The sequence below is a fragment of the Platalea leucorodia genome (genome assembly GCF_965183815.1).
Source record: "Platalea leucorodia genome assembly, chromosome: Z".
Classification (NCBI taxonomy): Eukaryota; Metazoa; Chordata; class Aves; order Pelecaniformes; family Threskiornithidae; genus Platalea; species Platalea leucorodia.
The window spans coordinates 89,173,360-89,200,769 of NC_138858.1; the positions used below are offsets into that span (position 1 = coordinate 89,173,360).

A 27,410-nucleotide genomic window follows, 5' to 3' on the forward strand; every position below is an offset into this window, starting at 1 on the left:
CATATACTAATTTAAAAGTGGGCCTGTAGACAGATGTGCATAATGCATGGTGGAAAACGCTTTGGGGTATGAATGGTGAACATGTGCAAAGGGAACTCAGGCAAATGTGCCTTTGCTTGCATAAGTCAAGTGGAATGGTCTGGACTAAGAGTGTTATTTTCCTTCCTTTTATCAGGAAGGTACATATTGTGGTGTTGTAAAGCCATGCTCTGGTTTGCACATCGCAGCCTAGCAAATGGCTTATAGGCCAAGCACTTACTTTTTTCTTTCTCTAATAACAAGGTAAAGTATTATTTTCTCTTGTAAAACACGAACCAGTGGAAAGGATCTAACACAGTTAACACTATCATGCCTTTCTGCTTTAGCTGCAATAGCAGCAACGAATCCAGCTACCTGTAAGGATTTGGGCCTCTCTCCCTGCAAATTCTGGTTTCACTGACATCAGTAGTCCATCACATGTTCACCTTAATAACACAGATTCCATCCTTACATGTCCATTTGCATGAATAATCCTCAGCTGAATGCCAAGCCTAAAACCTTGACTGAAATCATTAGTGTTATGCTCATTCCTATTCTTCAAGCCTCACTTCCCGTCACTAGAGGCCCACAACTACCTCCAATGACTTGCTATCAGAGACAACAAAATCACAGGATCCTTTTCAAGCAGATCTGGCTCATTTGCTACTCTCAAAATGAATGATTTTCTTTTGTCTCTAATGTTCTAAACACAACACTTGTATGCAAATAGGCACAGCCCTTCTCTCCTGGAGAGAAATATGGCCAACTGCAATTATTAATTCTCCATTGTTGTTATGACTTTAAACTGTTCTTTAAAGCCACTGTGATCTCTTTCAAGCAGTGGAAAAAAAGAGCACTTTAATCACTAAAAGTGCATTAAAAATTCAACACTTGAATCCTGCCTAATAGATTGATATTTCCCATGAGTTATCAGGGTAAGATTAGCTATTAAAAATTCACTTGTCCACAGGCATGTTAAATCTACCTGAAATTGGGCTCTGCTTGTTTTCTTGCTTGTTTGTATGTTTAAAGAGACACTTAAATTCCAATCTATTCACAATTTAAATAAATCAGAGAAATTTATTTGTGTCTTTTTACAACATTTTAAGACCAACTTCCATTTCAAGAGCCAGCAGACACTCAATCCTGCTTGTCCTTTCCAAAGTGTCAACGCTGTCTCAATGTCTGTAGCATACCCCAGATAAGGAGAATAGTGCAATCATTATTGCACTGAGTTATAATTTGAAGCCACATGTCTTAAACTCACAAAATTCTGCTTTGTCACCACTAACTTTTCCATTAGCTGGGGTGAGGCGTAAATTAGAGAAGAGACACAAACATCTGCAGAGGATCAGGAAGCCCTGTTAAAGCTTAAATTAGCTTCCTCTCCACTGACTGAATGGATTTTTTAATGTACATAGGTAGGAGTCTATCCACAGTTTAAAACCAAGTAGAAGCAATCTACCCCGTCCTCAGTTCTTCATTCCTTCCATCTGCTCCTTCAGAAAAGCTGCAAGAATCAAGTCTCTGTTGATACTGGCGAAGCACCAAGACGTTCAGTGATGGACACACTTCATTTAAAAAAACCACCAAACACAAACCACTAAACAAAACCCCACAACTGCCCCACCCCGCAAAAGCCAGACTTTGTTGGTGGCACAGCTCAAAATGCTATTTGCAGAATCCATAGATTATTTTTTCCCAGGATGCATTACTAGCTTTCTTACCAGCCAAAGGAACCCTGTCACTGGCCAGGATGCTAATGTGCTACATGGACACTGAATTCAAGGAGTCCCCTCCTTGGCAAGCTTACACGCAAGAAGAAGAGACCTCAGACAGGACATAAAAAGAAAGACTAGGGTAATATCGATGGTATTGTATGGTAAGCGGTTGTCACAACGTCTCAGCAGATTGATTGCTGTTGAGATTTTTTTTTTTTTGGTCCTTTCTCCTATAAAAAGAGAAAGAATCTGAATGCCTTGAATCCTGGCAATGTTGGACATCTTGTAGCCTTCTGAGAGTAAACAAGTAACACACAAAATTTAATTTAGAGGAAAATTTGAACCATGTTTGCCAGTCTAAGTGAATTCTCCTGTGACGAAGATTCTATAGGTAACTTTCTGTTTCATTTCATGGTATTTCTTCCACTGCGATGTTACAACCAGAAACAACACTGGCAACAATTTGGGATTGAACAGAAAAAGATAGTGTCTAGACAGCAACTATGCCTGAAGTATTTTTGAGCAATATAAAAAACAAGCATTACCATCAGGTCTAATAGCTAGAAATTAATAATGACAAAGTTAATTTTAATTTTAACTGACTCAAGGTAGGTATTTAAAAAAACCCACAAAACAAAATCAATGACCTGGAATAAGAATTCTAATTTTCAAAGCTGGACAATTATTAATCATTTATATTATTCAATTAATACTGTCTTTTCTAATGAATAGTGTGCTTTATGTCCCCATCTGGTATTCAAACACATCATTCATTTTTATTCTTAAGAAATAAACAGAGCTGAAAAGGGTTTTGATGCACAGCTAGAAGGAGGACAGTGAAATTAGGCATGGGATTCCCTTTTGCATTTTAGAAAAATCATTCCCTTGCAAAAGAATTATTTTTCTTTTTTTTAACACTCCAAGGATTTAATGTCTTGTATTCCATCTGCACACCTTTTTAAAGGAGCCTGCCAAAATTTTTATTCACAGAACATTTTCCCTGTCTTTCTGTGGTGTTGGTTAGGTTCAGACATTCAGAAAGAGGTATTAATGCAAATATTTATATACTGAATGACCAAGACTAAAACTGAGCACTTCAGCTAGTCAAAAATATTCCTACAAAACCTTTTTTTGTGTATCAAAATGGGCTGCTCTCACTCAGTAAGAGTGCCTTACAGGAACATGGCACATCAAAGTACTTGCAAGAGAATTTCAAAGCATTTGGTTCTCCTGAGGTCAAATTAAGTCAAACTGTCAGTATTTACTAATTACCTCTATTTCATGAAAAAAAATGCATGCTTTGATTTTTTTTTTTAAACAAATATGGATTTGAAATTTAAGAATTTCATCTTTTTAATACCAGTCATGTCTTGCTGGAACAAGAGCAATAGCTAGGGCTATTTGGATCCTGTGAGGTCAAGTATTTATCAGAATCTGTTCCTTTGTGTCCAAAACAAAGGGCATGTTTTTAAAAGGGCTCTTCTAAATTTTGCAGCTCAGCTCCCACAGCCAAAGCTGCAACTAGCTTCTTGACTTTTTCATGAGTAAGCAAGAAAAATTAGGAAAAGAAGAAAGGCATGAAAACACTTCATCCTGAAAGTGGCAGAAACCTTCACATTAGTGAAACAGCTTCCAGCCTCAGTCCAATGCTATCATTTCAAGGGAACAACAGAAGTGGTCTTTAGGGTGTCTAAACCAAGTGGCTTCATCAAACGCTACCCTTTCCATAATAATGCCATTATATTCTATTGGTGGAGTCTCTGCACGACTGCACTGATAATGAAGTCCATAAAGGATGCAGTCTGCCTTCTGCAGAGAGTCTGGAGCAGCCACTGCCTGGCAGGGAAGGAAATCAATGACTCCAATGCAAGCACCCTGTTGGCTACAGTGTGGAGTTATCAATTTTCTTCCCAGCTAGACAGCAGCTGCTTCTGTCACTCCACCAAAAAAAAAAAAAAACAAACCAAACCAAACCAAACCAAAACACTAAAAAAGAGAAAAAAAGAAAAAAAAAAGAAACAAAAAAGGAAACAAAAAACCATCCTCCATACGGCAGCTGGCCATAACATCATAAATCAGGCTAGAAACATTTATATGGAGGAAACTCATATTCATGTCAAGCTGAAGATCTAGATTCTTTTGATAAGATTTCAATTTTTACCCAGTACAATTTCCGGATCTTCAACCTTAAACGCCAGGGCACATGTTCAACTTTATACATGGACCTAGCTCTGAAAGCAGATCACCGCAGCTGCTGTGGATAGTTGAATAAGCTTTACAGATACAGAAGGCTCTCCCACTAGGTCACTGCCTGGCCCACTGTCTTCAACAAAATATATTAAATTTAATATCGGTAAAATGAGCCATCTATTCACAGCCTGATTTTACCATTAAAAAAAAAAAAAAAAAAAAGAAATTATATCTGTAACCAGGCAATGAACAAATAGAAAATCATAGCCATGGCTTTAGCTCCCCCAAAACATGCTGCCTGTGCTTCTATCTACTATGCTAGTTTTTAGCATTGAGCCAGACCCTGACCTGGTTAAAAAAAAATCACTGAAATGAATGGCACTGTGCGATGTTTTTAACTGTGGTTGCTCCAAGGCCTCACTGCGTATACATTCTGACTGTTCATCTTAAAGAAGGGCAAAGAGAGACACAGGCAGATCAAGATTTTGTCTAAATAAATAAATTGTTCTAAGTATCCCAATATAGTTAAATTGGGACAGCACTTTTCAGAACAAGCATGGTTTTACAGTATGAGAATGTTCTTTAATGTGTTTTCCTTTATAAAAAGGACCATAATACTCTATCAAATTAAAGCACCATTACACTGAGAAAAATTATGAAACAAACACAAACTCTTCCCTTAAAACCTCACAGACAAGACCTACCTCATTTTTCCATAGTTACTTTGAATAATAATTTGCAGAGCAACAAATGTAATTAATGAATCCCGATCACAAATTAAGTTTTAAACTTATTGTACATGATGGTAACCACCCATGCATGTGCATTTATCCTATGGTAAATGAGTTCTAGATGGTATCTTTCTTGGACAGGAAAGTAACATAGTGCTTATTATAGATCAGGATGATAGTGTGGACAAGACAGACGACCTGTAGTAAATACACACCTTGGTTACCTTGTGGATGGTGGCTTGCTTGCCTGCCCACATACTCAACTCACCGTCCTGGCAAGTTCACAGCATTAACACTCTCAGGTCTTTTGTATTAAATTGTTTGTGCTTTCCAATTTGTTAGACTTTTAAATTAATAAAACTGCTTTCCCCTTCAATGGTACACAATGGATAATGAGAACAATCATCCTGAATCTCTAAAATATTCTAGGACACTCAATAAACTTGATACAGTGCATGCAAGCCCATAATTTGCAGGGGAAAAGCAGCAGATATTTCATATTTAACCACTGCAAGTGTCAACTCTGTGTACATGCATCACTGAAAGACTAAGTGAAGAAGAAAAAATAAGAAACTACTAAATATATTTATTTCAAACAAACAGAATCCTAGACATTCACATAGACAGCTCTAGCTTAATGCAATGTTTAATTTAAAGCTTGGGCTGCTATACTAGCATTACCAAAGTTATTTTCTACCACAGAATATGACTCTATGGCTTTTATTTTAGTACTCTGCCATTAACCAATTCTCTATGTCAGTTCTGAACAGGGCCAAGTGGGAACTTGAACACAAACACTAAGGGAGCCCATGCAAATTCTCATCCTCTTTATCTTCTTTCACCTTTCTAGGACTCCTACCAAATTAAACTTGCATTTTTACTTGCACCTAGGTAAAGATCTATGTGGGCTTACTACCTTCTGAGCCTCTCTGTCTGCTTGCCTGCCTTTTGGGTGGCAGGAAGCTTACTGCAGGAGCTAACGGGGTTAAGCATTCTTCCACAAGAAGTTTTGACTTTCAAATGGAAGCCTTCAGGATCAAGACAAATCCGTCATTCTAATGCTCAGAACTAAGCTGTTGAAACCAAAGGAAATGAATCCATACAGTGGATCATTAGCCATGTGTAGAGCGTGGCTCCCAGAATTAATAGATGCTATGTCATGCCTTGGGACTACTTTCAACCCGTTCCCAGTCAGCTGGAAAAGGACAGAGGGAAATTTCTATTCTATTTTTTTGCTGCTCTCTCTTTCTTCCTTCTTGCCTCCTTTTAAAATCCACACTGCTGAGAACTTCTCCACAGAGTAATTCATAATCTAACTCTATTAAAATAAGTGCTGCTGCTAAGCATAAACCCAAAGATGAATTAACGAAACAGTAGAATACTACTAACAATGAGGAGCTGCGAGCTCTTTCCATGCATGGGACTGTCTTGAACTGAATGCCTGTCTACCCCCTTGAGATCAGCACTCCAAAGCACCACAACATCTACATAAGAAAACAACAAGAAAAGTCTGATTTTACTGCTCAAATATTGTTGAACTTTAGTGCCTCTGCTGGTTTCAGACTGATCATGAAAGCAAGAAGTGCTGCTTACTGCTAATCATACAGCAATAATAAAATCTGCGTAGAACTATACATCCACTAATTAAAAATTAACATATACTTCCTTTTACCTAAAGGTTTCAAAGTACTTTCTGAGGTTTGGGATAAATTCCAGCGACCCATTAAACAAACAGCTGCTTTTAGATTGCTAAATACTGTCATAATCTGGCTATACCAGAGGAAAAAATCAAACCCATGAAACATTCACTTGTGTAAAGCAACAGGCCTCACAACTCAACTTTAAACCCAGGCTCCAGTCGTACGACATTCAAGGAAACACTCTGTTATCTCAGTACTTTTTCAGTGTCTCACTTTTTCCGCTCTAACACAGTCAAGGGCTGTGTAGCTTTAAACATATTTTGTCAGCACAAAGCAATGAATAACGGTATGTTCCCTGTGATGTTGGCAAGCCTTTTTGGGCAGTGTTCTCAGTCATTCAACCTATCTTTCCAATAATGAACATTTTCAAGTGTTCTTAAATGAGCAGATCTGGTTAGGCCTCTATTTCAGTAGAGAAGATTGAAAATATTCAAACACCTTCATTGCAATGGTCTTCAAGATTGCATATACCAGAGAGCAAATGTTTAATGTTAGAGTGCCCATGAATAAAACTGGGCAAAATAGGAGAAAGGGAGAAGGATGTTGGCAACATAGGCTTTTGGCTGTACTTACAGAAAAAAAAAACCCAAAGGTCTCCTTCCTAAAACATTGCTTTTTGTCCTTAAAGTTGAATATCTCAAAAAATTAATGTTTTTAGCTCTAAGCGGTGCTGCATTGCTCTAATGCAGCTGTAGTTTAAATTTCTCAGTCCCACACAGACCAGGGACTGACAGCTGCTCTGATGAACCCCTTCCTATGATGTATGTATGAACTGAGGGATAGCTGTCAATTGAAAGCACCCAAACTAATTTCAGATGGTTATATGTACCCCATCTTTGCATACAAAAAATATTTTAAATTGCTATAACCAATTTAAAAAGCCACCATTAGAGAGCACACCACGAAAATGATCTATCTTACATGGACTAAAGTTCGGAATAATTATCTTAGTTCTACACTGGTTTCTTGCTTTTTGAAAACAGAAAAGACTGCCAAGATGTCACTTCAAAACTGTTTACAGCTGAAAGGTATTCACCATCCATATGATTTCAGTAATTATTGCTACTGAATGAATCTATTGATCTGACTTCTACTGATGCCAAGTTTCCTTTTTCCCATGTTATGGCCAATGGAAATACAGTTTTTATATATACTCATATATACAGTGTGTGCGTGTATGTATACGAACAGACCTAGGAGTAAGTATGGAGAATGAGTAACTTTGTTTTTGAAATCACGTACATGAAGTCAAGCCAGTGCACTGTGAGACAGAACTGCGGCATACAAAGTACTTCACTTGGTATGAGATTTACAGTTTGCAGTGAAATTAAAGCTATTAACATTAGTCTTTTAGCTACTTGATAAGCCAAGAAAGATTACAATAATACCTTAACTCTAATACAGCTCAGTAGATCTCAAGGCACCTTTTAAACTGTTCCCAAATGGAGGGGATAACATACTCTTTCACAGAGTCATCAAGTGGACTACCAGCACAAGAACGAACCCAGCTCCACTGCCTTCCACTCTAGTCTCTGTCCACCAGCCTATACTGGTGCTGTCCTCCTTATAATTGTCATTTTATGCCGCATACACGGCTTCAACAGACTGAGCTGCTTCTTTGACTTCTGGAGAAAAGGCTTACAGGAGGCTTGCAGGCACTGTAAGCTGCACATACAGGTAGGGAGATCAAGATTCTATGGGGTCACTTAAATACAGGCTGTCTCATCTTTGCGGCTATAAAGTACAGATATAAATAATGTTCTGATCTAAGTAAACTGTATGTTTCCTCACTCGCTGTGCTATTACTTAATTCTTTTACCCTTCTATAGAAGTACTTCACTGCTAAACACATTTCAATGCTAGATTACACTGGCTATCTGTAACTAGTGCAATTTTACAGGTAGCCAAGTAGACACTTTCTGTCCCAGACCATACTATTCCACTTGTTTCTCCAAATAAATGCAGTAAACATTAAAAGTACAGTTGTATATTCTAGGGGAATAATTCTTGGCGCATGAAAATATGTGAGCTGCCAAAAGATTTTCCAATTTGTTCACTGCTATAACAAAAGCATTCCCCTGAACTAGAATTGAAATGGTGCAAGACCCTGCTTTCCTATAATTTGAAACGAAGGGAAGAACTCATCAACACGTCTGTTCAAGAAACAGCACATCTTTGATCCCCACTGGTAACTTATTCAGATTTAACTCCTACAGTATGCAAACATTTATTTACAAGTGTATTATCTTAGGTACTCAGATGCCAACAATAGCCATAATGTCAGTACCACTAAATTGAAAGTGAACTGATTTTCAGAGATGCTGGGAACAGACACCTTTAAAAATAAAGAAATAAATAAAAAGAACAAGCTGTTGGAAGGGCAACGGATGCAAATGCAAGATCTCCTGATTTTATTCCAAGCTTTTGCCAGTGACTTAATGAACAATCACAGACAAGCCACTTCATGTTGTTTCTCAATACATTAATTAGGAATAACGACACTCATCTCACATACAGTTCCACAGCTGAAAGGTGCTATGTGGCAAAGATTTCATTTTTATTTACTTTAAAAAACCCCAACACCTGGAGATACAAACAAATTGCCAAAATTCTCCACATCAAAACAAACAGCAACTCCCAAAGAATGCCAAAAGCAATAATAAGTTTTCTGTACACTGAGTGGCACTGTGCATATCAAAATTCATTTGCCATGAAGAGCTACGTATTTAGGGCCACGCTCTACTAAATCAGAAGGAAAAAGCTTCAGAAAATTTAGTAGTAAAAGTTTTTCCATGCCTAACTATCCAATTTAAAAGAATATATTCTATACAAAATACAGACTTTCAAGTTGCCAATACTCAAAATTCTTGCTGAAGGCAATTTGCTTTCCATGTTACTATGAGATGCAAAAGGAGGAGTCTCAGAAGCCCAAGCCATTAGAACACTCTTGTACTGGAGTAGAGAATGCAACAGTTGATCCTTGTCCACAAATGCTCAACTTTTCATCTTACCAACCAATTAGCATGTGATATAGCATTTATTCTCATGTAGATGAGATTCACTACGGTGGTCCTACTCATCAATGTGTTTATACAGGCCTTAATATAGTATTCCAGTCCAAAGGTTGGAAGAAGGAAGGGCTGTGCTTCAGTTCTATACAATAGATGACAGGTACAGAAAAAGACAGCTTAACTTTTTACAGCGAACATACAACAGATCTGGAACTGGTTTTGCATTTTGCATTTGATTGTATGTTTTAAAGACAAAGCAAAAATGATTTAATCATTGTCATAGTTTTGTTTAATTTTGTGTATTCCATTCTTGAATACTATATCTGTTGTAAATTAAGATAAGGAATATAACAGCTACAGTTTAATTTGCTCAGGATAAAGAAAACTGCGGAGCGTTCATTTAAAAATACATCTTTCATTGAACAACACTGCCAATTTTTTAGCAATCAAAACTTTCATCAAGTATATGTTGTGTCAAAACTATGCTCTGAAAGCTTAAGCTTTGTTCTAACTAAAGACCATACCGTTATTTTCATCAGTTCCAAAAGAACCAGTCAGGATGATGTAAAATTTCAGCTAATGAAGGAAAATCTTCTTAGAAGTACCAAACTATGCTGTAAGCTTCAAAACTTTTTCAAGACAACAAAGCAGCAAAAGAACTCTGTCCTGTATCCAGAAAAATAAGCTTAAACATTTTGCACATTCATTAGTAATTTGCTGAATTTTGAGATGACCGCTCACCTTTGACGGATGAAGAAAAGCTGGAGCAGAGAGTTCAAAGCCTTTGTGTAAAATCTCACCACTGCCTGGCAGAACCTGCAACACAAACAGAGGTTCCTCTACTCTAAACGCTAAACCAGAGTCTGCCCTGCATTAAGTGATGTTAGCTTTGCTAAAAACCAAGAGGAATTGCCCCTGCTCAGTTTGTTAATTCAACCCTACCGACAACATAGTTGGCTGTTGTTTTGAGTAACTGGTTCTATTAACAGCTGTAATAGCTACCAGATCACAGGTGGCTTTAATGTCAGAAAGGCTTGACTATCACTAGAACACATGCCATATTGCAGGTGTGTAAAGTTATATGGAAACATAAAAGATAAAATGAATGTTATTAAAATGTCTCACAGACATAATGTAAAAAGTCATAGTTTAATCCTAAAAGTCATCATCTTTGATAATTTTAAGAACTCTTTAACATACCTCTCTTGAAACAATGTAATTGTATATAATTATACCTGCAATCTGGAATTTTTGGCAGAGAGCACTATCAACCTCTGGAATTCACTGCTGCAGTGAATATCATGGGTATGTATTTTCTAGACATTTGAACAAATGAAGAAGAGTTACTAGACAGAAAGGAAATAAATTAACCTATTTGATACTAGATTTGATCACTAAAATGATCTGGGTTCGCAGATGATTCATAACCGTAGCAGATCTTTTCTTGTAGGAAGTGTATTCTGTACGGGAATCAACAGCTCATCTAGTGCCATCCAACTGTGCCATATAATACCCATCTGTTGTGGCAAAAGGTGTTTCAGAGGACTCATTTGTTAGTCCAAGCCTGTGTTCAGTCTTCCATACTACAGTCACTTACAGGTGTTCAGTCTTTACATTATACCACTAGAACAATCCCGCAGAAATTACTTTATTCAGTGGGAATTAATCAAATTACAGCAAGGCCCACCTACCCCCTCTTGCTGATGCAAACACTGCCACTAAACTAAAAAATAAAAGGTGCCAAAGAAGCAGAACTATCCAGTGAAGGAGCCTTTTCATTGCTTATGTATAATTGGATCCAGTAAAAGAATCAAACAACAGGATCTGATCTTCTGTTGCAAGGAAATGGAAAACCTGAAATTGGAAAAAAAAACCCCAATATTCACTCCTCTGACTCTGGAGTTCATTTAACAGATATAATAATGTGGGCCTTGCAGCAACAAAACTAATTAGAAGCAAATATTTGTAAAATGCATAGAGGCCAGTTAATGATTTTGCAATGGGTTGACATAAAAAGTGGCATCCGCCACATACTGTCTCGGTGATAACAGGACGCTGGTTAGTACCTGCTGTCCTGATGCTGCAGTGACACACCTTTTCAGTATGCAGAGCCTGTAGTTCTCATTGGTTTTTGGTTCATTGCTGTTGTCGCTTTCTTTAAGTGAGAGAAAGCAGAAATCTTTCTTCAGCCATATTTCTTAGCCTTAAATCTTTTAGTGAGTTAGAATGAGCTGCTCTCTTGATTAAACACAGGACTCTCTTACTCCATCATTTTCAGTATTATCACCAAGAAGAAACACATAAAAGTCTCACTGTAAATGAGCAAAGTTAATGAAAAAGAGCCATGTGAGGCTTGTAAACCATCTCACTGTTTCAGATCTCACTATAACCTGTAGTCCTTGCACACCACCTTACTTAGAGGAAAAAGTGCTGCAACGTAAATGAATCTGTACATTATCTATGTCTAACGCAGGTAATTGGGAATGGTCAGGATGAAGAAAGCATCTTAGCTGGAATGATCTCCAGGAAAAACAGAAAAGGTATTGAGAGGAGGAATTTGTGCCTGAAATTTAAGTTTTCAAGGCTCAGTTCTCATTGCAGCCTGGCCTGATGCAAAGCTTATTGACACCAGCAGATAGATATGGTCTGATTTCAGTGGGTTTTGGATCAGACTCCTACACCAAAATGCCGTTTATCCAGTGTACATTACAGAGATCTATGCTTTCTCATAACTGAATATTCATTAAAAGAGCAAACAGACACAAAAAGAAGAATATAATGAAACAGTACATGACAACAATAAATCATCATCGATTTCGCTAAGCCCTCTTGAACCTGTTTACATGATAGCAAGCAAGCCTAAAAGGAAGCCACGCACAGACTGCAACACAGTATGCAAACGACCACAAAAGGCTTGGCAAACCAAGTGCAGTACCTGGCTAAGCTAATTATTCTCCTCTTTCAGATTATTCAAAGAAGATTTATTAATTGTACAGAAAAAAAGCCTACTATGTCCTTCCATATTTCTTTTTATTAATTTTTAATTCATTCTCAATTATTAGGACCTACTCTACAATGTCCTGGACCAATGATAATAATTAAAGTACAGGTATTTGTTGTAAATTAAATCTGACCTCAGCTCTTGGGGGTGTGTGGGGTTTTTTTCCTCTTTTGAATAAGGAAAATTGAGGAGACGCATTTGTTTATGACATCAACAGAACAGCTGGTTCTTAACAAGACAAATATTATACCAAGTTAATTTGAAGGTAGTATACATAATGCAGCATATCAATTTTGTATGACATATGGAATTGTGCCTGCATAATAACAACTTAAAAACAACATTGTGTTGCCAGTGACAATTACTATACTGTAAACTATTTCAGTGGGGCACACATTAATTTAATTCATTACAGCAGGCAGGTTGGCACGCACAGAGAAAAATCACTGCAAAATGACGAATGCTTTACATTTTACAACATAAATACCTACTTCAGGACTACAAACGCCTGCCATGAAAGAAGCACCTTCTGGCATTATTCCAGTTTATTAAGTCAGCCCCACTGCAACAAAAAAAAAGTACCTGCAAACATACATTACAATCATTGTCAACTCCATTTTACTCTGCCCCTCATATGGATGCAACAGCAGGGAAAGCATCCAGGAGCTTTCGTCTAAAAATTGTGAAGTGTACTATGAAATATAAACTTAGAAGCACTTCTTTTCTCTTCCAGCCAAGAAATTACCTGTAAACAAGCCCTGAAAATTCATGACTCAAGAAATATTTCACGTGATATTGTGGGCAGCATGCTCAATCGGGGATCTCAAAAGAATTGAATTCATTTTAGTTTGACAGATATATGCTTTAATCCCATCAAATGGTTGTGTCAATTCTCCCATTGACGCTAATATAATAATGGAGAATTCCATTCATTTTAGCGGAGCTAAAGCCTGTACTGGAAAATATATATATCTGGATCTGTAATACTGCTCGTTCTTCAAGGTTAGATCCTGCAAGACTGCCCAGCCATTCCATGGGTGATCTTGAAAATCACTGAGAATGCATACTTAATTTATATAGGGAGTTTCAGGGGCATGTATATACAGAATATGAACATAGCATGACTGTATTTTCCTGCACTAATTTAATCTAACTAGCATGCATGAGAAAAGAATACGTACAGTTCTGAAGGCCAATATGCTGATATCACCAAGGGGTTCTCAAGAATGATCACACAATTTACATTTCTGGTCTTAGCAGTGGACAACCAAGCTTACTATCTTGCTGATGGTAACAGTGTCTTCAAGCTGCTTCAGAAGGGTAAATAAGAAACCATCAAAATTAGTTTGTTCATCTGAGAATTCTACTCTTGAACTTCCTCTTATTCCTGTCTCCATGTGAAATTGTCTTACCCAGGAAGGGACTGTATCACATCTAAACTATTTTTCAAATATACAATGGACACATATCACAGTGTAAGGGCCCTTGCTTAGTGTTTGAAAGCAATGGGAAATCTGAAAAAAAAAAATACCAAGTCATAGGATCTTAACACAAAACACCTTGGGGCAGGGGAAAATCCAATTATCCACTGTTAAAAATCAGTTGTAAATGCAGGGAAACTTTCTACATGCTCTATACAAGCTACTGTCTTTCTCGTCCTTTCTATCGACTATTTTAAGCCATTTTATCTGTGCTGGCGTCAGTTGTTGCTAACCATAGTAATCTCCTTTTACATAAAAATAAAAAGGCTTCATGAAATTATGTAAAGTCAGCCAAGAATAGAAATGAATATAAATACCAAGGAATATATTGGCTGTTAACATTCAATACAAGATGTAATATTTGGGAAGCAACAACTTTTATATGTCTTTAGTAGGCATTCACCCATTTGTATAAGAACTACAACATCTTGAACTGATCTATTTAGACAGACTTGGGGACAGGATTTCAAGAGAGGCTGGTACAGCAGCAACAGCTTTCTAAAAGATATGGTCGGTAGTATCACAATCAGGACCTTAGCTTAACCACGTAGACTGAAATCTCTCATTTTTGGCACTGTAGCAAAACTGAGACCTGGTCTTTCTGTTTGTTTGTTAGGGAGGAAAAGGTAAGTTATTTAAGTGGGTTTCAGGTTTTACCAGTTTTCATGCTTTTTAATGATAGCACTTTCTCTCTCTCTTTTTTTTTTTTTTTTTTTTTCCTTCAGGGGGCAGGGGGTGTTTGCTTTTTAATTCTCTTCCCTCCACCATCATAATTTCACTTTTTCACAGAATGAACAGCCTGAAGCAGAAACTGAAGATGACTGTAGTCCTGACCCTAATCACACAGAAGCCTGATTGCACAGAAAAGCTGTGCAGAAATTAGCTAGAGCTTCTAGTTCTAATGAACCAGGTTAAATAGACAGAGTGTTTACATGTAGAAGAACCAAGCTTACTCCAATTACTGCCACTGCCTTAATGCGAGATGCCCAGGGCTGCCAGTTCTCTTTTGGTTGCAATTCCCAGAGGTTTAATTTACATCTTTGTGACACCTTTTCTCATAGCTGCTGCTGGACATGATTAGTAGCTTGCAATGAAAATTTAAGTGAAAGCAGTCAGAAATGTTAGGTGATTTGGCTCTACAATGCTTGGGAGTTCACAGATTTCACCTCAGCGTTCTGGGGCTTCTAGAAGACTGAAAAGGTAACTTTTCATGTTCCTCTGAAATTGCCCATACTTCTGCTCATCTATTACAATGTTTTGCAACTTTTCTGTAAGAAAAGCGTACATAAAAAGGATGCCACAACCAACATATCCTTCCACGACCCTCAAAGACTTCAAAAACCAAGCAGTGAATAACTGTATCTGACAAATGGTTTGCTTTAAGGGAAAGGAATGATTAGCACTAAAACTAGATCATGTGAACAGGGCACATGAATGACTTCCTACGATGCATTATAACGAAACTTGCAATGAAATTGTTCACAATACTTTTTTTCCTCACTAAATTCTGTGCTTCAGAGTACGTAAACTTCTCTATAGCTTCCATTATAATAATTCTTAGCATGCAGAGGTCACACCACTATTCTCAATGCACTGCTTTTTCTGTGACAAAAGATCTCAAATACTGGCTATTACAGAGCAAGGTATAAAACAGAACAGGGGAAAAGCAACACAGCAGATTAAGCAAAATACAGTTAAGTGCTTCTTTGAACAGAATGTGCATAAGCACTTTCTTGAATGATGGCCTAGAATCTCGTTAAATCAGATGAAACTGCTGAAAGGACTTGGTGGCTTTAGCTCCTGAAAGTCATTGTAAAAAAACATTCTAGGCACTTAGGAGCCCATGTCTTGTCAATTTATGGCTATGATCACTGAGTCATATCTGCAAGTCGACTGAGCCTTGGCACCACTCTGTAGCAACAGGTTCCTGCCCTCACCAGAAAGACACCCGAGTGTGGTGTGTCTCCTCAGCCACCAACGCTCATGAATTAAAACATTCAGGTACAACACACTGATCTCCAGCCACATTAATATGCCACATAGCAAGCTGACAACTGATGAGCTGATGTTCAGGTACTGCTTCCACAGCGAAGGTAAGAGGACTGCCTGACTGCTGGGGATCTCTTCTGCTACTGCAGATTGGAAACCAGAGCCTATCAAATATAAGTCAGGCTTTAAAGGCACTTAGAGCTACACTTGGTGCAAGACCAGCCAGATCAGCACTATGCTAAGCCTGAGCCTCTTGGGTGTAGGGCTCTATCAGTGTAGTAATATTGGTCCCAGACCTACGCCAGGTACCTTTCCCTGGTACTGCACTATGCTGCATGGCTGACCGACTGTTCAGGCACATCTCAGGATGCATTATTGTACTGAGCTTCACTGAACAATACAGACTGCTAGAAAAACATAAGCAGGTCTGTAAGCAGTTAATCTACATTAGAAATTAATTTTATACCTATTTTGTTTAGCCCTACATACTTGAATGTTTACAAACTTGGCCATAAGTCACAACTGAAAATATTATCTCCCCCCCCATCCCTTTCTGCCCATTAGATCAAATCAGAAATTCAGAATATTGAATATAAAAAATAACATTGCAAATGTCAATATTAACCTAGTATCTAACACCTATGTATAGTATTATTCTGACACTCAAACATAGAGGAGAATAAAATTTGAAATAGATTTCAAGTCACCATGATTAAGAAAGTTGTGACAGTACCTTCTTTGAACATGAAAAGCCAAAGTAAGACACACTCCATTTTTAATTCATTCCACTAGTTACAAACAATACAGATGCTTCAGAACAGTGAATTACATTCCCTCTCACACTCTGAGCACAGCAATAAGAATGAACAATGAGATGTGACTATGATGGAAAGCCAGCCTTTACATCTAAATTTCAACCGAGTAGTCTTTCTGCATATCCTCCCTCACTTATACCATTGCAAACTGCAAGTACTACAATGCTATCTGTAAAGTAATTAATCTTCTTACTTCCCTCAGTCTCTCATCTACCAAACTATTATGAAAAATTCTTCTGCATCCTGTTTCTGTAGTACGATATTACTCCTGAATTATCTGCACATTGAGCATTAATGATGAGATGCCTTGTACCTCTGTAGGATAAGATTCCTCCAAGTTTAAAGCTCCTAACAATTTCCTTTGTGAAGTAAACCTGTATGCCTGATAAAAGTACTCCTCCATCCCCAACAGACTGCATCTGTATCATCATGCACAATACAGATGACATAGCTGTGTTTGCAGAAAAGTGGGGGTTATACCCTTATGCTTTGTAGTCCTGTACCCACATGAGAGAGGGTTAAAAACTGCAAACAGCAGCAAGGCTTCCCCCTTCCCATGTATACTTCCTTATTATCAACACTCTAAATATATTAAAGGCACCACCATTTCCCTACTGCCAAAAAGCAGCAGGTGGATCCACCTATCAACTGATCCAGCATTTAAACTGGGAAAGCTAATACCCTGCAGAGTTAGTTTCATGTTGCAGACTGAGACAAGGAACACACAGAAGAAAACCTGGCTTGGAAAGAAGTGTTCCAAGAGAGCTCTCTCATCAAACCAAAAGTAGCACCAGATGTGAAAAATCATATGACTCCAGGAGCTGACCTACGCCACAGTATTAGCAATAAGCATGCGTTACTCATCTTACCCATTGGCAAGAAGATATTCTTGGAGGCAGGCTGGATCCTTGGGAGCCATTATCTACCTCATGGAGCAGCAATGCTCTTTGGCTGACTTGGTACCTCCTCTTCCTTCCTTCTTGGTTTTGATCCACAGCCAGGGATCAAGCCTTGCAAAAGAGAAACTCAGCTATTGTAGTTTCCACTTACTCTCCCCTCCCCTTTTCATATCATCCTGGCTAATTACTGTGAGTGGACAAAACAAATGCTATTTGCCAGATGGAACAACATGGTAATCAGCAACAGTGTGCCAAACAGATCTATCTCAATTAAAAAAAAACCAAACAAAAAAACCCACCAAAAAACCCCAACCAAAAAACCACCACCATTGAGATGAATATCTGTTTTGCCATGTCTGGAGTTGATTCATGGTCCTTCAGTGATTTTACCAGGAAACTGAAATAAATATATCTGAAATTTGCATGTGTCTATATTATACATTTAAATCAGTGGGGCTTCCAAGTCTTTTACTAAGAAAGCACACATAATGACTGAAAGAAAATGCTAATTTTATTTGGTGTCTCTCTCTCCATTCAACTTTACCGATCAGGCAGACAAATTAAGAAAGATAGTGTGCTTACCCAGAAGCCATTTGTTAGACATCTTCAAAAATCGATGCTTGACACAATTGAGTATCTTTTTGCCATAGAATTTTATTTGTCATGTTGGGCTAGAAGCGTCAGTTAATAATTCACTCCACAGTTCCATAAACCTCCATTGCTATCTTTCACACAACCTTGCAGTGTCACAGGCTGTTGTTAAGAGTAGCTTAAAATAGTCTGTTATCAGTCCTGACCCTCACTGTTATAACTCAAACAGATGCACTATCTGTGATCATTCTCACAAGGAAACAAAATAAACAACCCAGTAACTTTGAAAAGGACATATACACACTGAATACATACACATATAATGGCTACCGCTCAACAGCTCACACTGTAAGCAATGGAAAGGTCAAAACAGCAACACAGAACTGCTGTCCCAAGCTTATTATGAACTGGGGATGGGACAGAGTCACACAGTTCTGATTCGGATTTGGATTTTCTGTTTTCCTAAGTTCTTGGATGGTTGCACATATCATCTGGTTTGAATGATAGAGTTCAGAACAGTCAAGCTGCAGGCTGACTGCAGGTTCCAAGTAGCTGGAATTAGTATGATTTGAGTATACAGGTAAATACTCAAGGTAGCCAGGCTTAGTGATCTATGATGTTCCCTACAGAAATCTCAAAAACACAGAATAAAAATATTAAGTAGGCAAACTAGTTCAGAAATGGCACCTCCTTTGAGTCAAACACACTGTTCTTAATTCCGCAGCATCAAGAGACTTCTCATCTTCAGTCACAAATACATCATAGCTGATTTAGTTCAGCTTCCTGATTTTCAAGCTCATGAAAGAGTGCATCAGCTCTAAGCGTCAGCCTGAACTTCATTGCACTATAAAGGCTACAACTTATACATGCCCTAAATCTTCAGCCAAACAAATAATATATGTTTTGTCCAGTAACAGAAAAACACACACATAGAGACAGAATTCCTGCTCTCAGCCATGACATGTAGTTGCACGGCTATACACATGCCCCAGGCCCTTCACACACAAGCTAAATCCAGTTACTTCTCTCCTGCTGTATGTTCCTTCCTTCCTATGTGAAGTTAGACTATGGCATGTAAGCACGTCACCCGCAAGCATCTTAGAGAAATACTCTTTGACTCCCCAATGGACAGCTTAGGCTCTTATCCAATAAACAACTCCCAGCAGATCAGTTCCTACTACAGTTATTTACTGCCTTAAGTCTTTACAAGAAGGTCGGCCTAAGGGTCAACCGACCCCAACAAGAGAGGGGTCACTCCGGAGGTGTAGGAAACTCCAGAGCACAGGGACTTGCCATGAAAGTTTCTGGATGAAATTTCACTTCTCCAAGTCTGTTGTTGTTCTATGTGTTCAATTCGGTTTGTTTCTGCAGTAGTGATAGACCCTGCAATTGCTACTTGTTTTGACAGCACGGCGAACTCTCCATAGACTCCCATTATATCTCTTCCACTTAGCACATCTCGATAATGTAATGTTGTCTCCACAGGCTTGTGCATTCAATGGGAAGCAATTGCAGAAACAATTCCATGTGCTACTCTAGGAAATGGGGAATTGTTGGTATAGGGAATCAGAACAGAAATAACTGTGGGGCAATGCACAGCAGTCATTTATAAATGGAGAAGGTAGGATGCTGCTAATGCAATTTAACTTTTAACACAATAGGAGTTCCTCAAATACCTGACTTGGATGGATTCTATACAAGTATGTGAATACATCTGTAGATTTGACTGCATGACACCAGCAAGGAGGCTATTTTGGTGCTACGTTGTTTACAGTCTAAAGAAATAAAACCTGGCAGAGTGAAGAAACACTGAGAAAACAGACAAGCTAACCCAAATTCATTATCTCACTATTGTACTCTTCCTTTAAAATGCAGGATACGCAGACAGATGGGAGTTAGGAGCAAAATCCATATGCTTTCTTTAAAAAGTCTCACAGAAAACTCTCTGAACTGTATTTGTGGAATTAATCAGATGAGTGGCAAACATTACAGATTTGTAATGTGCATAAGCAGTGTTGCTATGGCTAACACTGAATTGTTCCATTACAAACTCTGATGTTATGAGTTTAATATTCCTAGCTGTGAAAAAAACACTTTGGGCATTGGGAATCATACTGAAAAAGTACTTACCTAGTTTCAAACTTCGTGGCACTAACACAGAATATAATTACTACTGAGCTAAAAATCGATAGGGCAAGGAACAGGGGAAAATGCATTCCTGATCTATGCAAAAATTAAACTAAACACCTATTCTTATAAACTAATGGGAATGAATATCATTAAAAATTCTAAACACTGTGAACAATTGGCAGGCAGCACAAACAAGCCTGGATAGAGAATTAATTATAATTGTCAGCAACGATTCAAAAAAAGATGTATCTCTAGTTTTAAAACTTTGCAAATTTGTAAATAACCAGATATTCTCAAAGAAGGGAATGTTAATGGCATAATTCTGAGAACTACTAGCAAACAGATGTTACTATGATTAAGACAAAAATTAAAAAAGAATAGGTTGGGAACATTTTTCCCATGTAATTGAGATGTTATTACTCAAGGGCATCTAAAAAAATATTTCTCTAGTTCCAGTGTAAGCTCTTAGGGATAAGTTAATGGTAGGTGAACCATAGAAGGTGGCTGGTCCCACACTTAGCAATATAAATGCCTGCATGTTCTACACTGCTTAAGCCCCAGGACAGCTACGGCTCCCCATTTTTTATTTTTAAAGAGTAAAGGGAATCAACTCCAGTAGCTTATTTTTACATACGTCATTATCTGTTGTAAATGATCTACCTGGGTCTGAAATAACAGTATCACAGCAGTTGCTTGTTACTGTTGACTCATTTTGTCTTCCATTGCCTAAAGCAGGTTGCAGCCAGAGGTGTTTCTGAAGTGGAAATAACACACGATTTCTGTGGTTAGGAAATTACCAAAAAATGAAAGGATGGAGGAAAATACTACCAATCTGTCAGCAGACTATATTTAATCTTCACGTATTATAATAAAATCTTTATAACAGAAAACACCTTTTATCTTAGCAATCAACTATTCTTTATATTGATCACTGCAGTGATTCATAAATCAGTGCTATCATAGGAGAACGGTAGCTGTAATTTTATGGTGCTACCTATTGGAAGAGAGTTTAGCAAAACTCTGATCTTCCACTGCAAACACAGCACTGTTTATAGAACTTGTATGACAAATAAAACACTTTGTAAAGAATATACAGAAAAGCTTTGTGCTAAACTCCTCTCATTATATAAAAGCTTTTAATGTATTACCAGTTTTAAACAAATCTGCTGAGGAGATATTGTCTCTGCATAACAGTAATGGATTTAGATTACACCATCATCAGGAATCTCTGGTTTTGTGATTGAGCACAGGCTAAAGGCTTAATGCTTGAAAACAGGGTGGGCCTCACTGCTTTATGAGGCCTGAACATAATTAAGCATCCTCCCATTTACTGTGAAACTCATGACTTACAATGCACATAGTATACTCCTCAGTACTACTTTGTCTTATATACATACATATCTATAGATAACCCATTACGTGTGTGTATGTACATTACAATGAAAATCTAAACTGAAAGGATAGCAAGCAAATATGTAGTTGCCCATATCACACATTTGAGTACTTGGATACAAGAGGACTCTCCATTGTCTTAGTTGTTAACTAGCTGCTAATAATAGTGTTAAAGTAATAGTACAGTAGTATTACTGCAAGAAAAGATTCCTCATAGGACATGCTATGTGGTTATATAAAAGCATTCCAAATGTTAGCGAAGAGCCTGATACGATACAATAGCATAATCTGGGAGGAAAAATTAAGTTCAAAGCTAAAAAACCCCAATCTTTCCTCCTGATTCAAGCAGAGTTAGAGCTCTCTTTGCATGGTGCCATAGGGACATAAGTTTGAGGCTATCCTAGCAAAGAGGGATTTTAAAAAATGGGAGAGAATGAGTAAGACCAGACATTTGCCTGTACAGCATACAGTTAAGTGAATAGTGAAGAACAGGTGTGGCATGCTAGTTAAATTGCTTTGTTGGTTAAACTTAATTAAGGTCTTTATTCCTGGCTGCCTACTGTATCAGATTTGTAATTAAGCAAATACTCTCCCCTGATTAAAAAAAAGTTATTGTAACTAAAGGTTTGAAAGAAAGATAACTGTTGTTGACAACAACATCGTTGGGTGGTTCTAAGTGTGTACTTCAACTCTGAGTAGACATTATTCCTAGTATCCCAGTCCATAACTGGCCCATGCTTTCCGCAAAAGAATATTTATCTATCAAATGTCGCAATTTAGAGTCCTCATTTAAAATTGCATGCCTTGTAACACGCAAAGGTTAAAATTTCCCTCCCTTTACCAGGGGAAGGGTTTGTATCCATCTTTTCCTTCAAGCATCATCAGATTTAGCCTGAAGACTAGAGTTTAGCAGAGTGTACTGCAGAACATAATATTTTTTTTTATATTATATTATAATATTTTTAAAAGTAACAAGGTCAAAACCAGCAGAAACCATTTTAATACGCATCCCTTTTATGCTGGAGTAGTTTGATCACCTTAAGGGGATTCAAAATAAAGGTCTGAAAGCCATATGGGACAACACTAACATTAATCTTGCCTGCCCTCTGTGCCCTCCTCACTCCCTCCCCCTGTCTGCCCACTGGATGCATTTGATTTGTCGTGTTCAAAAATGACTCAGAGCTGAGGTCAAACGACGTGCAGAATATAACTGTTTCACTCACTTAACGTTCCCATGGATTACCCCAAATGGTGAGATTAGACTAGTGCAGCCAGCTGGAAACCTCACCCCCCTCCTCTCCCCCTGCCTCCATCCACTGTGTGGAAGGAGGGAAGATAGGTCCAGAAATACTCGTAAACATCAGCATGCTTTTTTTGGGAGTGGGAGGCGGTCCTAATTTGGCTGTGTTTAAACTTCAGCCTGCGGTTTTATCTGTTTTTGAAGGGACAAGAAATAACTGACTGGATCCTCGGGTGTAAGAAGTCGCAACTGGCTTGAAAAAGATCTCTGGGCTCCATCTAGGGTTAACAAGTGAAATACTTCAGTTAGAGAGGAGACTAAACTGGATTATCTAAACGTTCCTTCTGGCTTTAAAAAAAAATACATATAGAAATCTGTGAGAGACAGCTGATTATATGGCTCAGTATCCTAAGCCTGAACACCGGGCTACTGAAGAAACAATTGCAAAACACCAGCTTATGAAAGAAAAAAAAATGGAAATACAGCAGTATATAGAAGGTTTCTAATTATTTATTTTTACCACTGCCACAAAAATTCTGTCCTTAGGCATGCTATACATTCCCGCTTGCTCTCTATCCCACGGACAATTGCATGGCAGCAAAATTAAGTCCCACAGATTTAGGTAAGAGCAGAATCCACTGCGTCCAGACTGGCGCAGTCCCTTTCATTTCTATGACTGGCATGATCATATTCTACTGAATTTTAGCTCATTTTTCTTTAAAAAAATTCTTTTATGCATATCTGTCTAGTATTTCAAGTTTTTAGGAAGCCAGAGTTTTAGTATTGCCCTCTGTTGTTTCTGTGCTACGTGGAGTGAGTACAAAATGCTGGCAAACCAACAAAGGAGCATGCATTTTACATCCCTGTTGCACAGGGATAGGCAGCCGCCACACAAAGTACAAGAAAACCGCAGGACAACACACAGGAAAACCCACTCAAGTCCCTAGATTCCACAGAAAACAGATGACAGTATACAGTGTCATCTGTCCAGTAAGATAAGACACTGTGGCAACACATATCTGACACAGATGCAAATACTTACCAGCAAGAATTCTAGCACTGAGGGAGACAGGAAAGAGAATAATTCCACTGAACAAAGATACAGACTTCCTTATAGAATTTCCTTATTAGCTTTGAAAAACTACTGTGTATTAAAAAGACCACAGAATGCATTTCATTTTTTCAGTCCGGCAAAGAAACCAACTGACACTCTGCCATTTGTTCATTTACAGCAAATATTAACATGGAACACAATTTTCTGCCTGACACAATCATTTTAATTTTTACCAAGACGAATGTTTTGAACAGCAAAGAATAATTAAATCATTTTCTATTCCAAAAGAAGCCTCACGGTCTCATTGTGTGTTTTCACCGTTTTGTAAATCATCTAATGATTTTCTGCTAGTTTAAATATTACCTCCCCGTACCAAACTGATTAGCTAACATGAAATATACATGGCAGAGGGACTTCCAGGAGGCACCAAGTTCCTAAATCATCCAAAGATTTCCCGCTACTGTGAATGTTACTCGCCCTATGAAACAGGTTAGGATAATCCATAATCAGCAGGGCCAAATTCCTGTCTGTGATGTTTCTTGCTCATTTCAAAACAACTAATCTGCTACAAAAAGAAAAATTTCACCTTGAAGTTCAAACTTTCAAATTAACTCTTCAGTCACTACAAAGAAAAACACCTCTCAGTTTGCTCAAGATACTGTGTCTTGAAAACAAAACCTACCAATCAGCTGTAGTATACATTTGATTAGAATATACAGAAAAGTCTATCTCTGACATAAACTGATATTTTAAAATATAATTCAAATCTGATACGCAAGGGTTATAAAACAGTGAAGAGTTGTCGTTCTCAGTTTTTAAAATGGTTTAGGTGAGCAATGAGTAGCTATTTTCTTTGTAAAGAACATGGTCTACATTTCACTTCAAGTGCAATGTGGGAATAATTTTACCTAAGCGATTTACAGATCAGACCTCTTATTCTTTGTTTTGCTCAAAAACGAGGGAGTAATGGGCTTACCTCAAACACAAACAATCTGACAGAAAAGCATTTGATGCTTTGTGCATCGCATGAACCTGTAAAAAGTTGGATCCTTTAAGAGGATAGGGATATCTACCACCACTGAAACCTAAAAATGCCTAGTGACAAAGCCATCTCAAGCCTCCTCAGCATTTATCTAGAAGTCCTGACTGAGAGATTTTCAAGAAATGTTGAGCACATTTTCATTTAAAATAAAGCTAAACTGTTCATCCCCAGGAATATTAGAAAAATCTACTCATTTTTCCCCACCTTCGAAAATATTGCCCTCACTAAATAATTCTGATCTCTCTCTTGGTTACTTTGCAGCCGTGAAACACCAGCTAGATGACCAGTTTTTTAACGTTCTCAATAACGTTAGAGAACCAGGCTATCAGAAGGAATTCTTTTTATTCTGTTGGATCTTAGAAGCAAATTAAGCTGGGCTATTTCCCAGGCATCTGTGCAGCAAACACATCCCAGATCAGGAGGCCTGCTTGCTGTTAATGTAATTCTGGAATGGGCTCAGACTGTTAACAGATAGGGGATGATTGTTAGGCTTGTGGACACAAGCAACAGCGTTTTGCTGGAAACAACTCTGATTACAGCTAATGCATGAATGCTCAGAGATGCAACCGAAGAGCCCAGTTTAGTGTATCATGCCTGCCACGATGACATGAACACCATCCCATCAATAATGCATATTCATTTCTGGCAATCTCATGTTCCTAATTTCAGACTCTGATTCTGCATCTTATTCTGTATAGTCTGACCTGTGTGCCCTCACACAGGGATAGTGAAGTTCATAGTTCTGAAGCTTCAGTGTAGAGTTTTGTACGATAGCACATCAGAGACCATTCGTGTGATTCAGTAAAAGACAAAGCTCTCAAATTCATAGAGTAGCTAACTTGGCATCCTAATGAAGTACTGCTCTGTTTTGCAAATGTGAAAACCCGATAAACTAAATGAATTTCTCAAGGTCACAGAAGGAGTCGATAGCAATTTCAAACAGAACCCAGCTGACTGACACCTTAATGACAGATTGACCACTAATTTGCACTTTGACTCACTCACAGCAGTGTGAAGGCAGACTGAGGCTTCAAAGTCAAATGATTACATTTCAATTTCACTTTGCACTGATAGAAACAGGGACATAGGTATGGGACAACATCTAATCTAGTCTCTAAAGAGTAAACTACATGGAAGCTCAGCTGCTTCATAATCAGAATATATATGCCTTCTCCTTGAATCACACATGCCTACATAACTATCTTAGTTCTGCTGGGCTGCATCAGTTAAGTAAGAGAGCGCCAATTCTCTTCTGCGCCACACATCAGGTGTTCAGATAACCATAGTGATCAGAGTAGCAGAAAACCAGACCAGAACAATGACCAGAGTTGTCACACTGGAAGAATGGGAGTGGAGAAAGTAGACTTATACTCTGAATTCCAAATTAAGTTAATTTCTATCAGAAACTAGAGAGCAGGACCAGAGATTCTTTTAGTATGAATTTAAAGATTTATTTTTCTTGCCATAATGAACCTGGAATTCAAGTTTGCTCAATGATAAAAATTTGAATTTTAAAAGCATAAGGCTGATAGACACACACTTAATTTTTAAACCATTGGGGTTTTTTTGGGGGGGAGAAAGGGGAGTATGACAAGTTAACAACAGTTGCAAGCTACATTAAAGTCCTACTGAAAAGAAAGGACTTCCTTGCATTCACATGCAGCAAAACTGTAACCTTTTCTGCCCACACACCTCCAAAAGCATCATTACTCTATTCTGCTGTTAAAATGACAAAAAAATAACCCTCCACCCCAAGAGATAATGCAATTTATTAGTATTTCAGTGCTGAATGCACTTGTCAAATATTTAATCATCCAATTCTTTACATTAAAAACTGTGCAGAGGGAGTCTGCCACTGGGGAATAGTAACAATCCACAGAAGTGGGAATATTTTTGGAGGGTACTTATCAAGAAGAAATGGAGATATCGGTAGGAAAGATGGCACTGCTGCTATTGTATGCAGAGGAAAACATTAGAGGTGGCTGGGGAATAGAATATGTGAGAACAGCAGGGCTCATCCATGCCTTGATTTGCTAAATGCACACTTGAGAGAACTGGTTAGAAAAGATTTGCACACCATGATCTAGGTATGTCTTTGCATACAGAAGTAAGAGATTTCTTTTAAAGGGGCATGGAAGCAACAATCCGTTTGGCAATGCTGCCCCCTTAAAGTCTGCTTCTTGTAGAGATTCCAGGAAAGTAATGATATTTGTTAAATGAGGGAGACAAAGTCGGAAGCTCAAGTTGCCCGGAGGCCTGTTGTAAAAGCTCCAGAGCTGGCACTGAAGAGAAGGGTAAGGTGATGGAGGCTGTAACTGAAGTGACAGAACAGCAGGATAGAAGGCAAAAGTCTCAGTCACACTCCTAGATTTTCCTTCGGCTTCCCAATCACAATAGCATGAGCT

At 38.1% G+C, this 27,410-nt stretch overlaps 1 protein-coding gene across 1 annotated transcript in view; it reads right to left on the bottom strand.

The window, feature by feature from the left end:
- LOC309602584 (leucine-rich repeat transmembrane neuronal protein 4) overlaps positions 1–27,410 on the bottom strand; it is a gene marked incomplete at both ends in the record, with an annotated part of 221,284 nt that overhangs the window by 68,870 nt on the left and 125,004 nt on the right. The window contains one exon of the mRNA XM_082336245.1: positions 10,113–10,187. Within this exon, the coding sequence (XP_082192371.1) occupies positions 10,113–10,187 (75 nt within the window). The remainder of the gene's footprint in view (positions 1–10,112; positions 10,188–27,410) is intronic.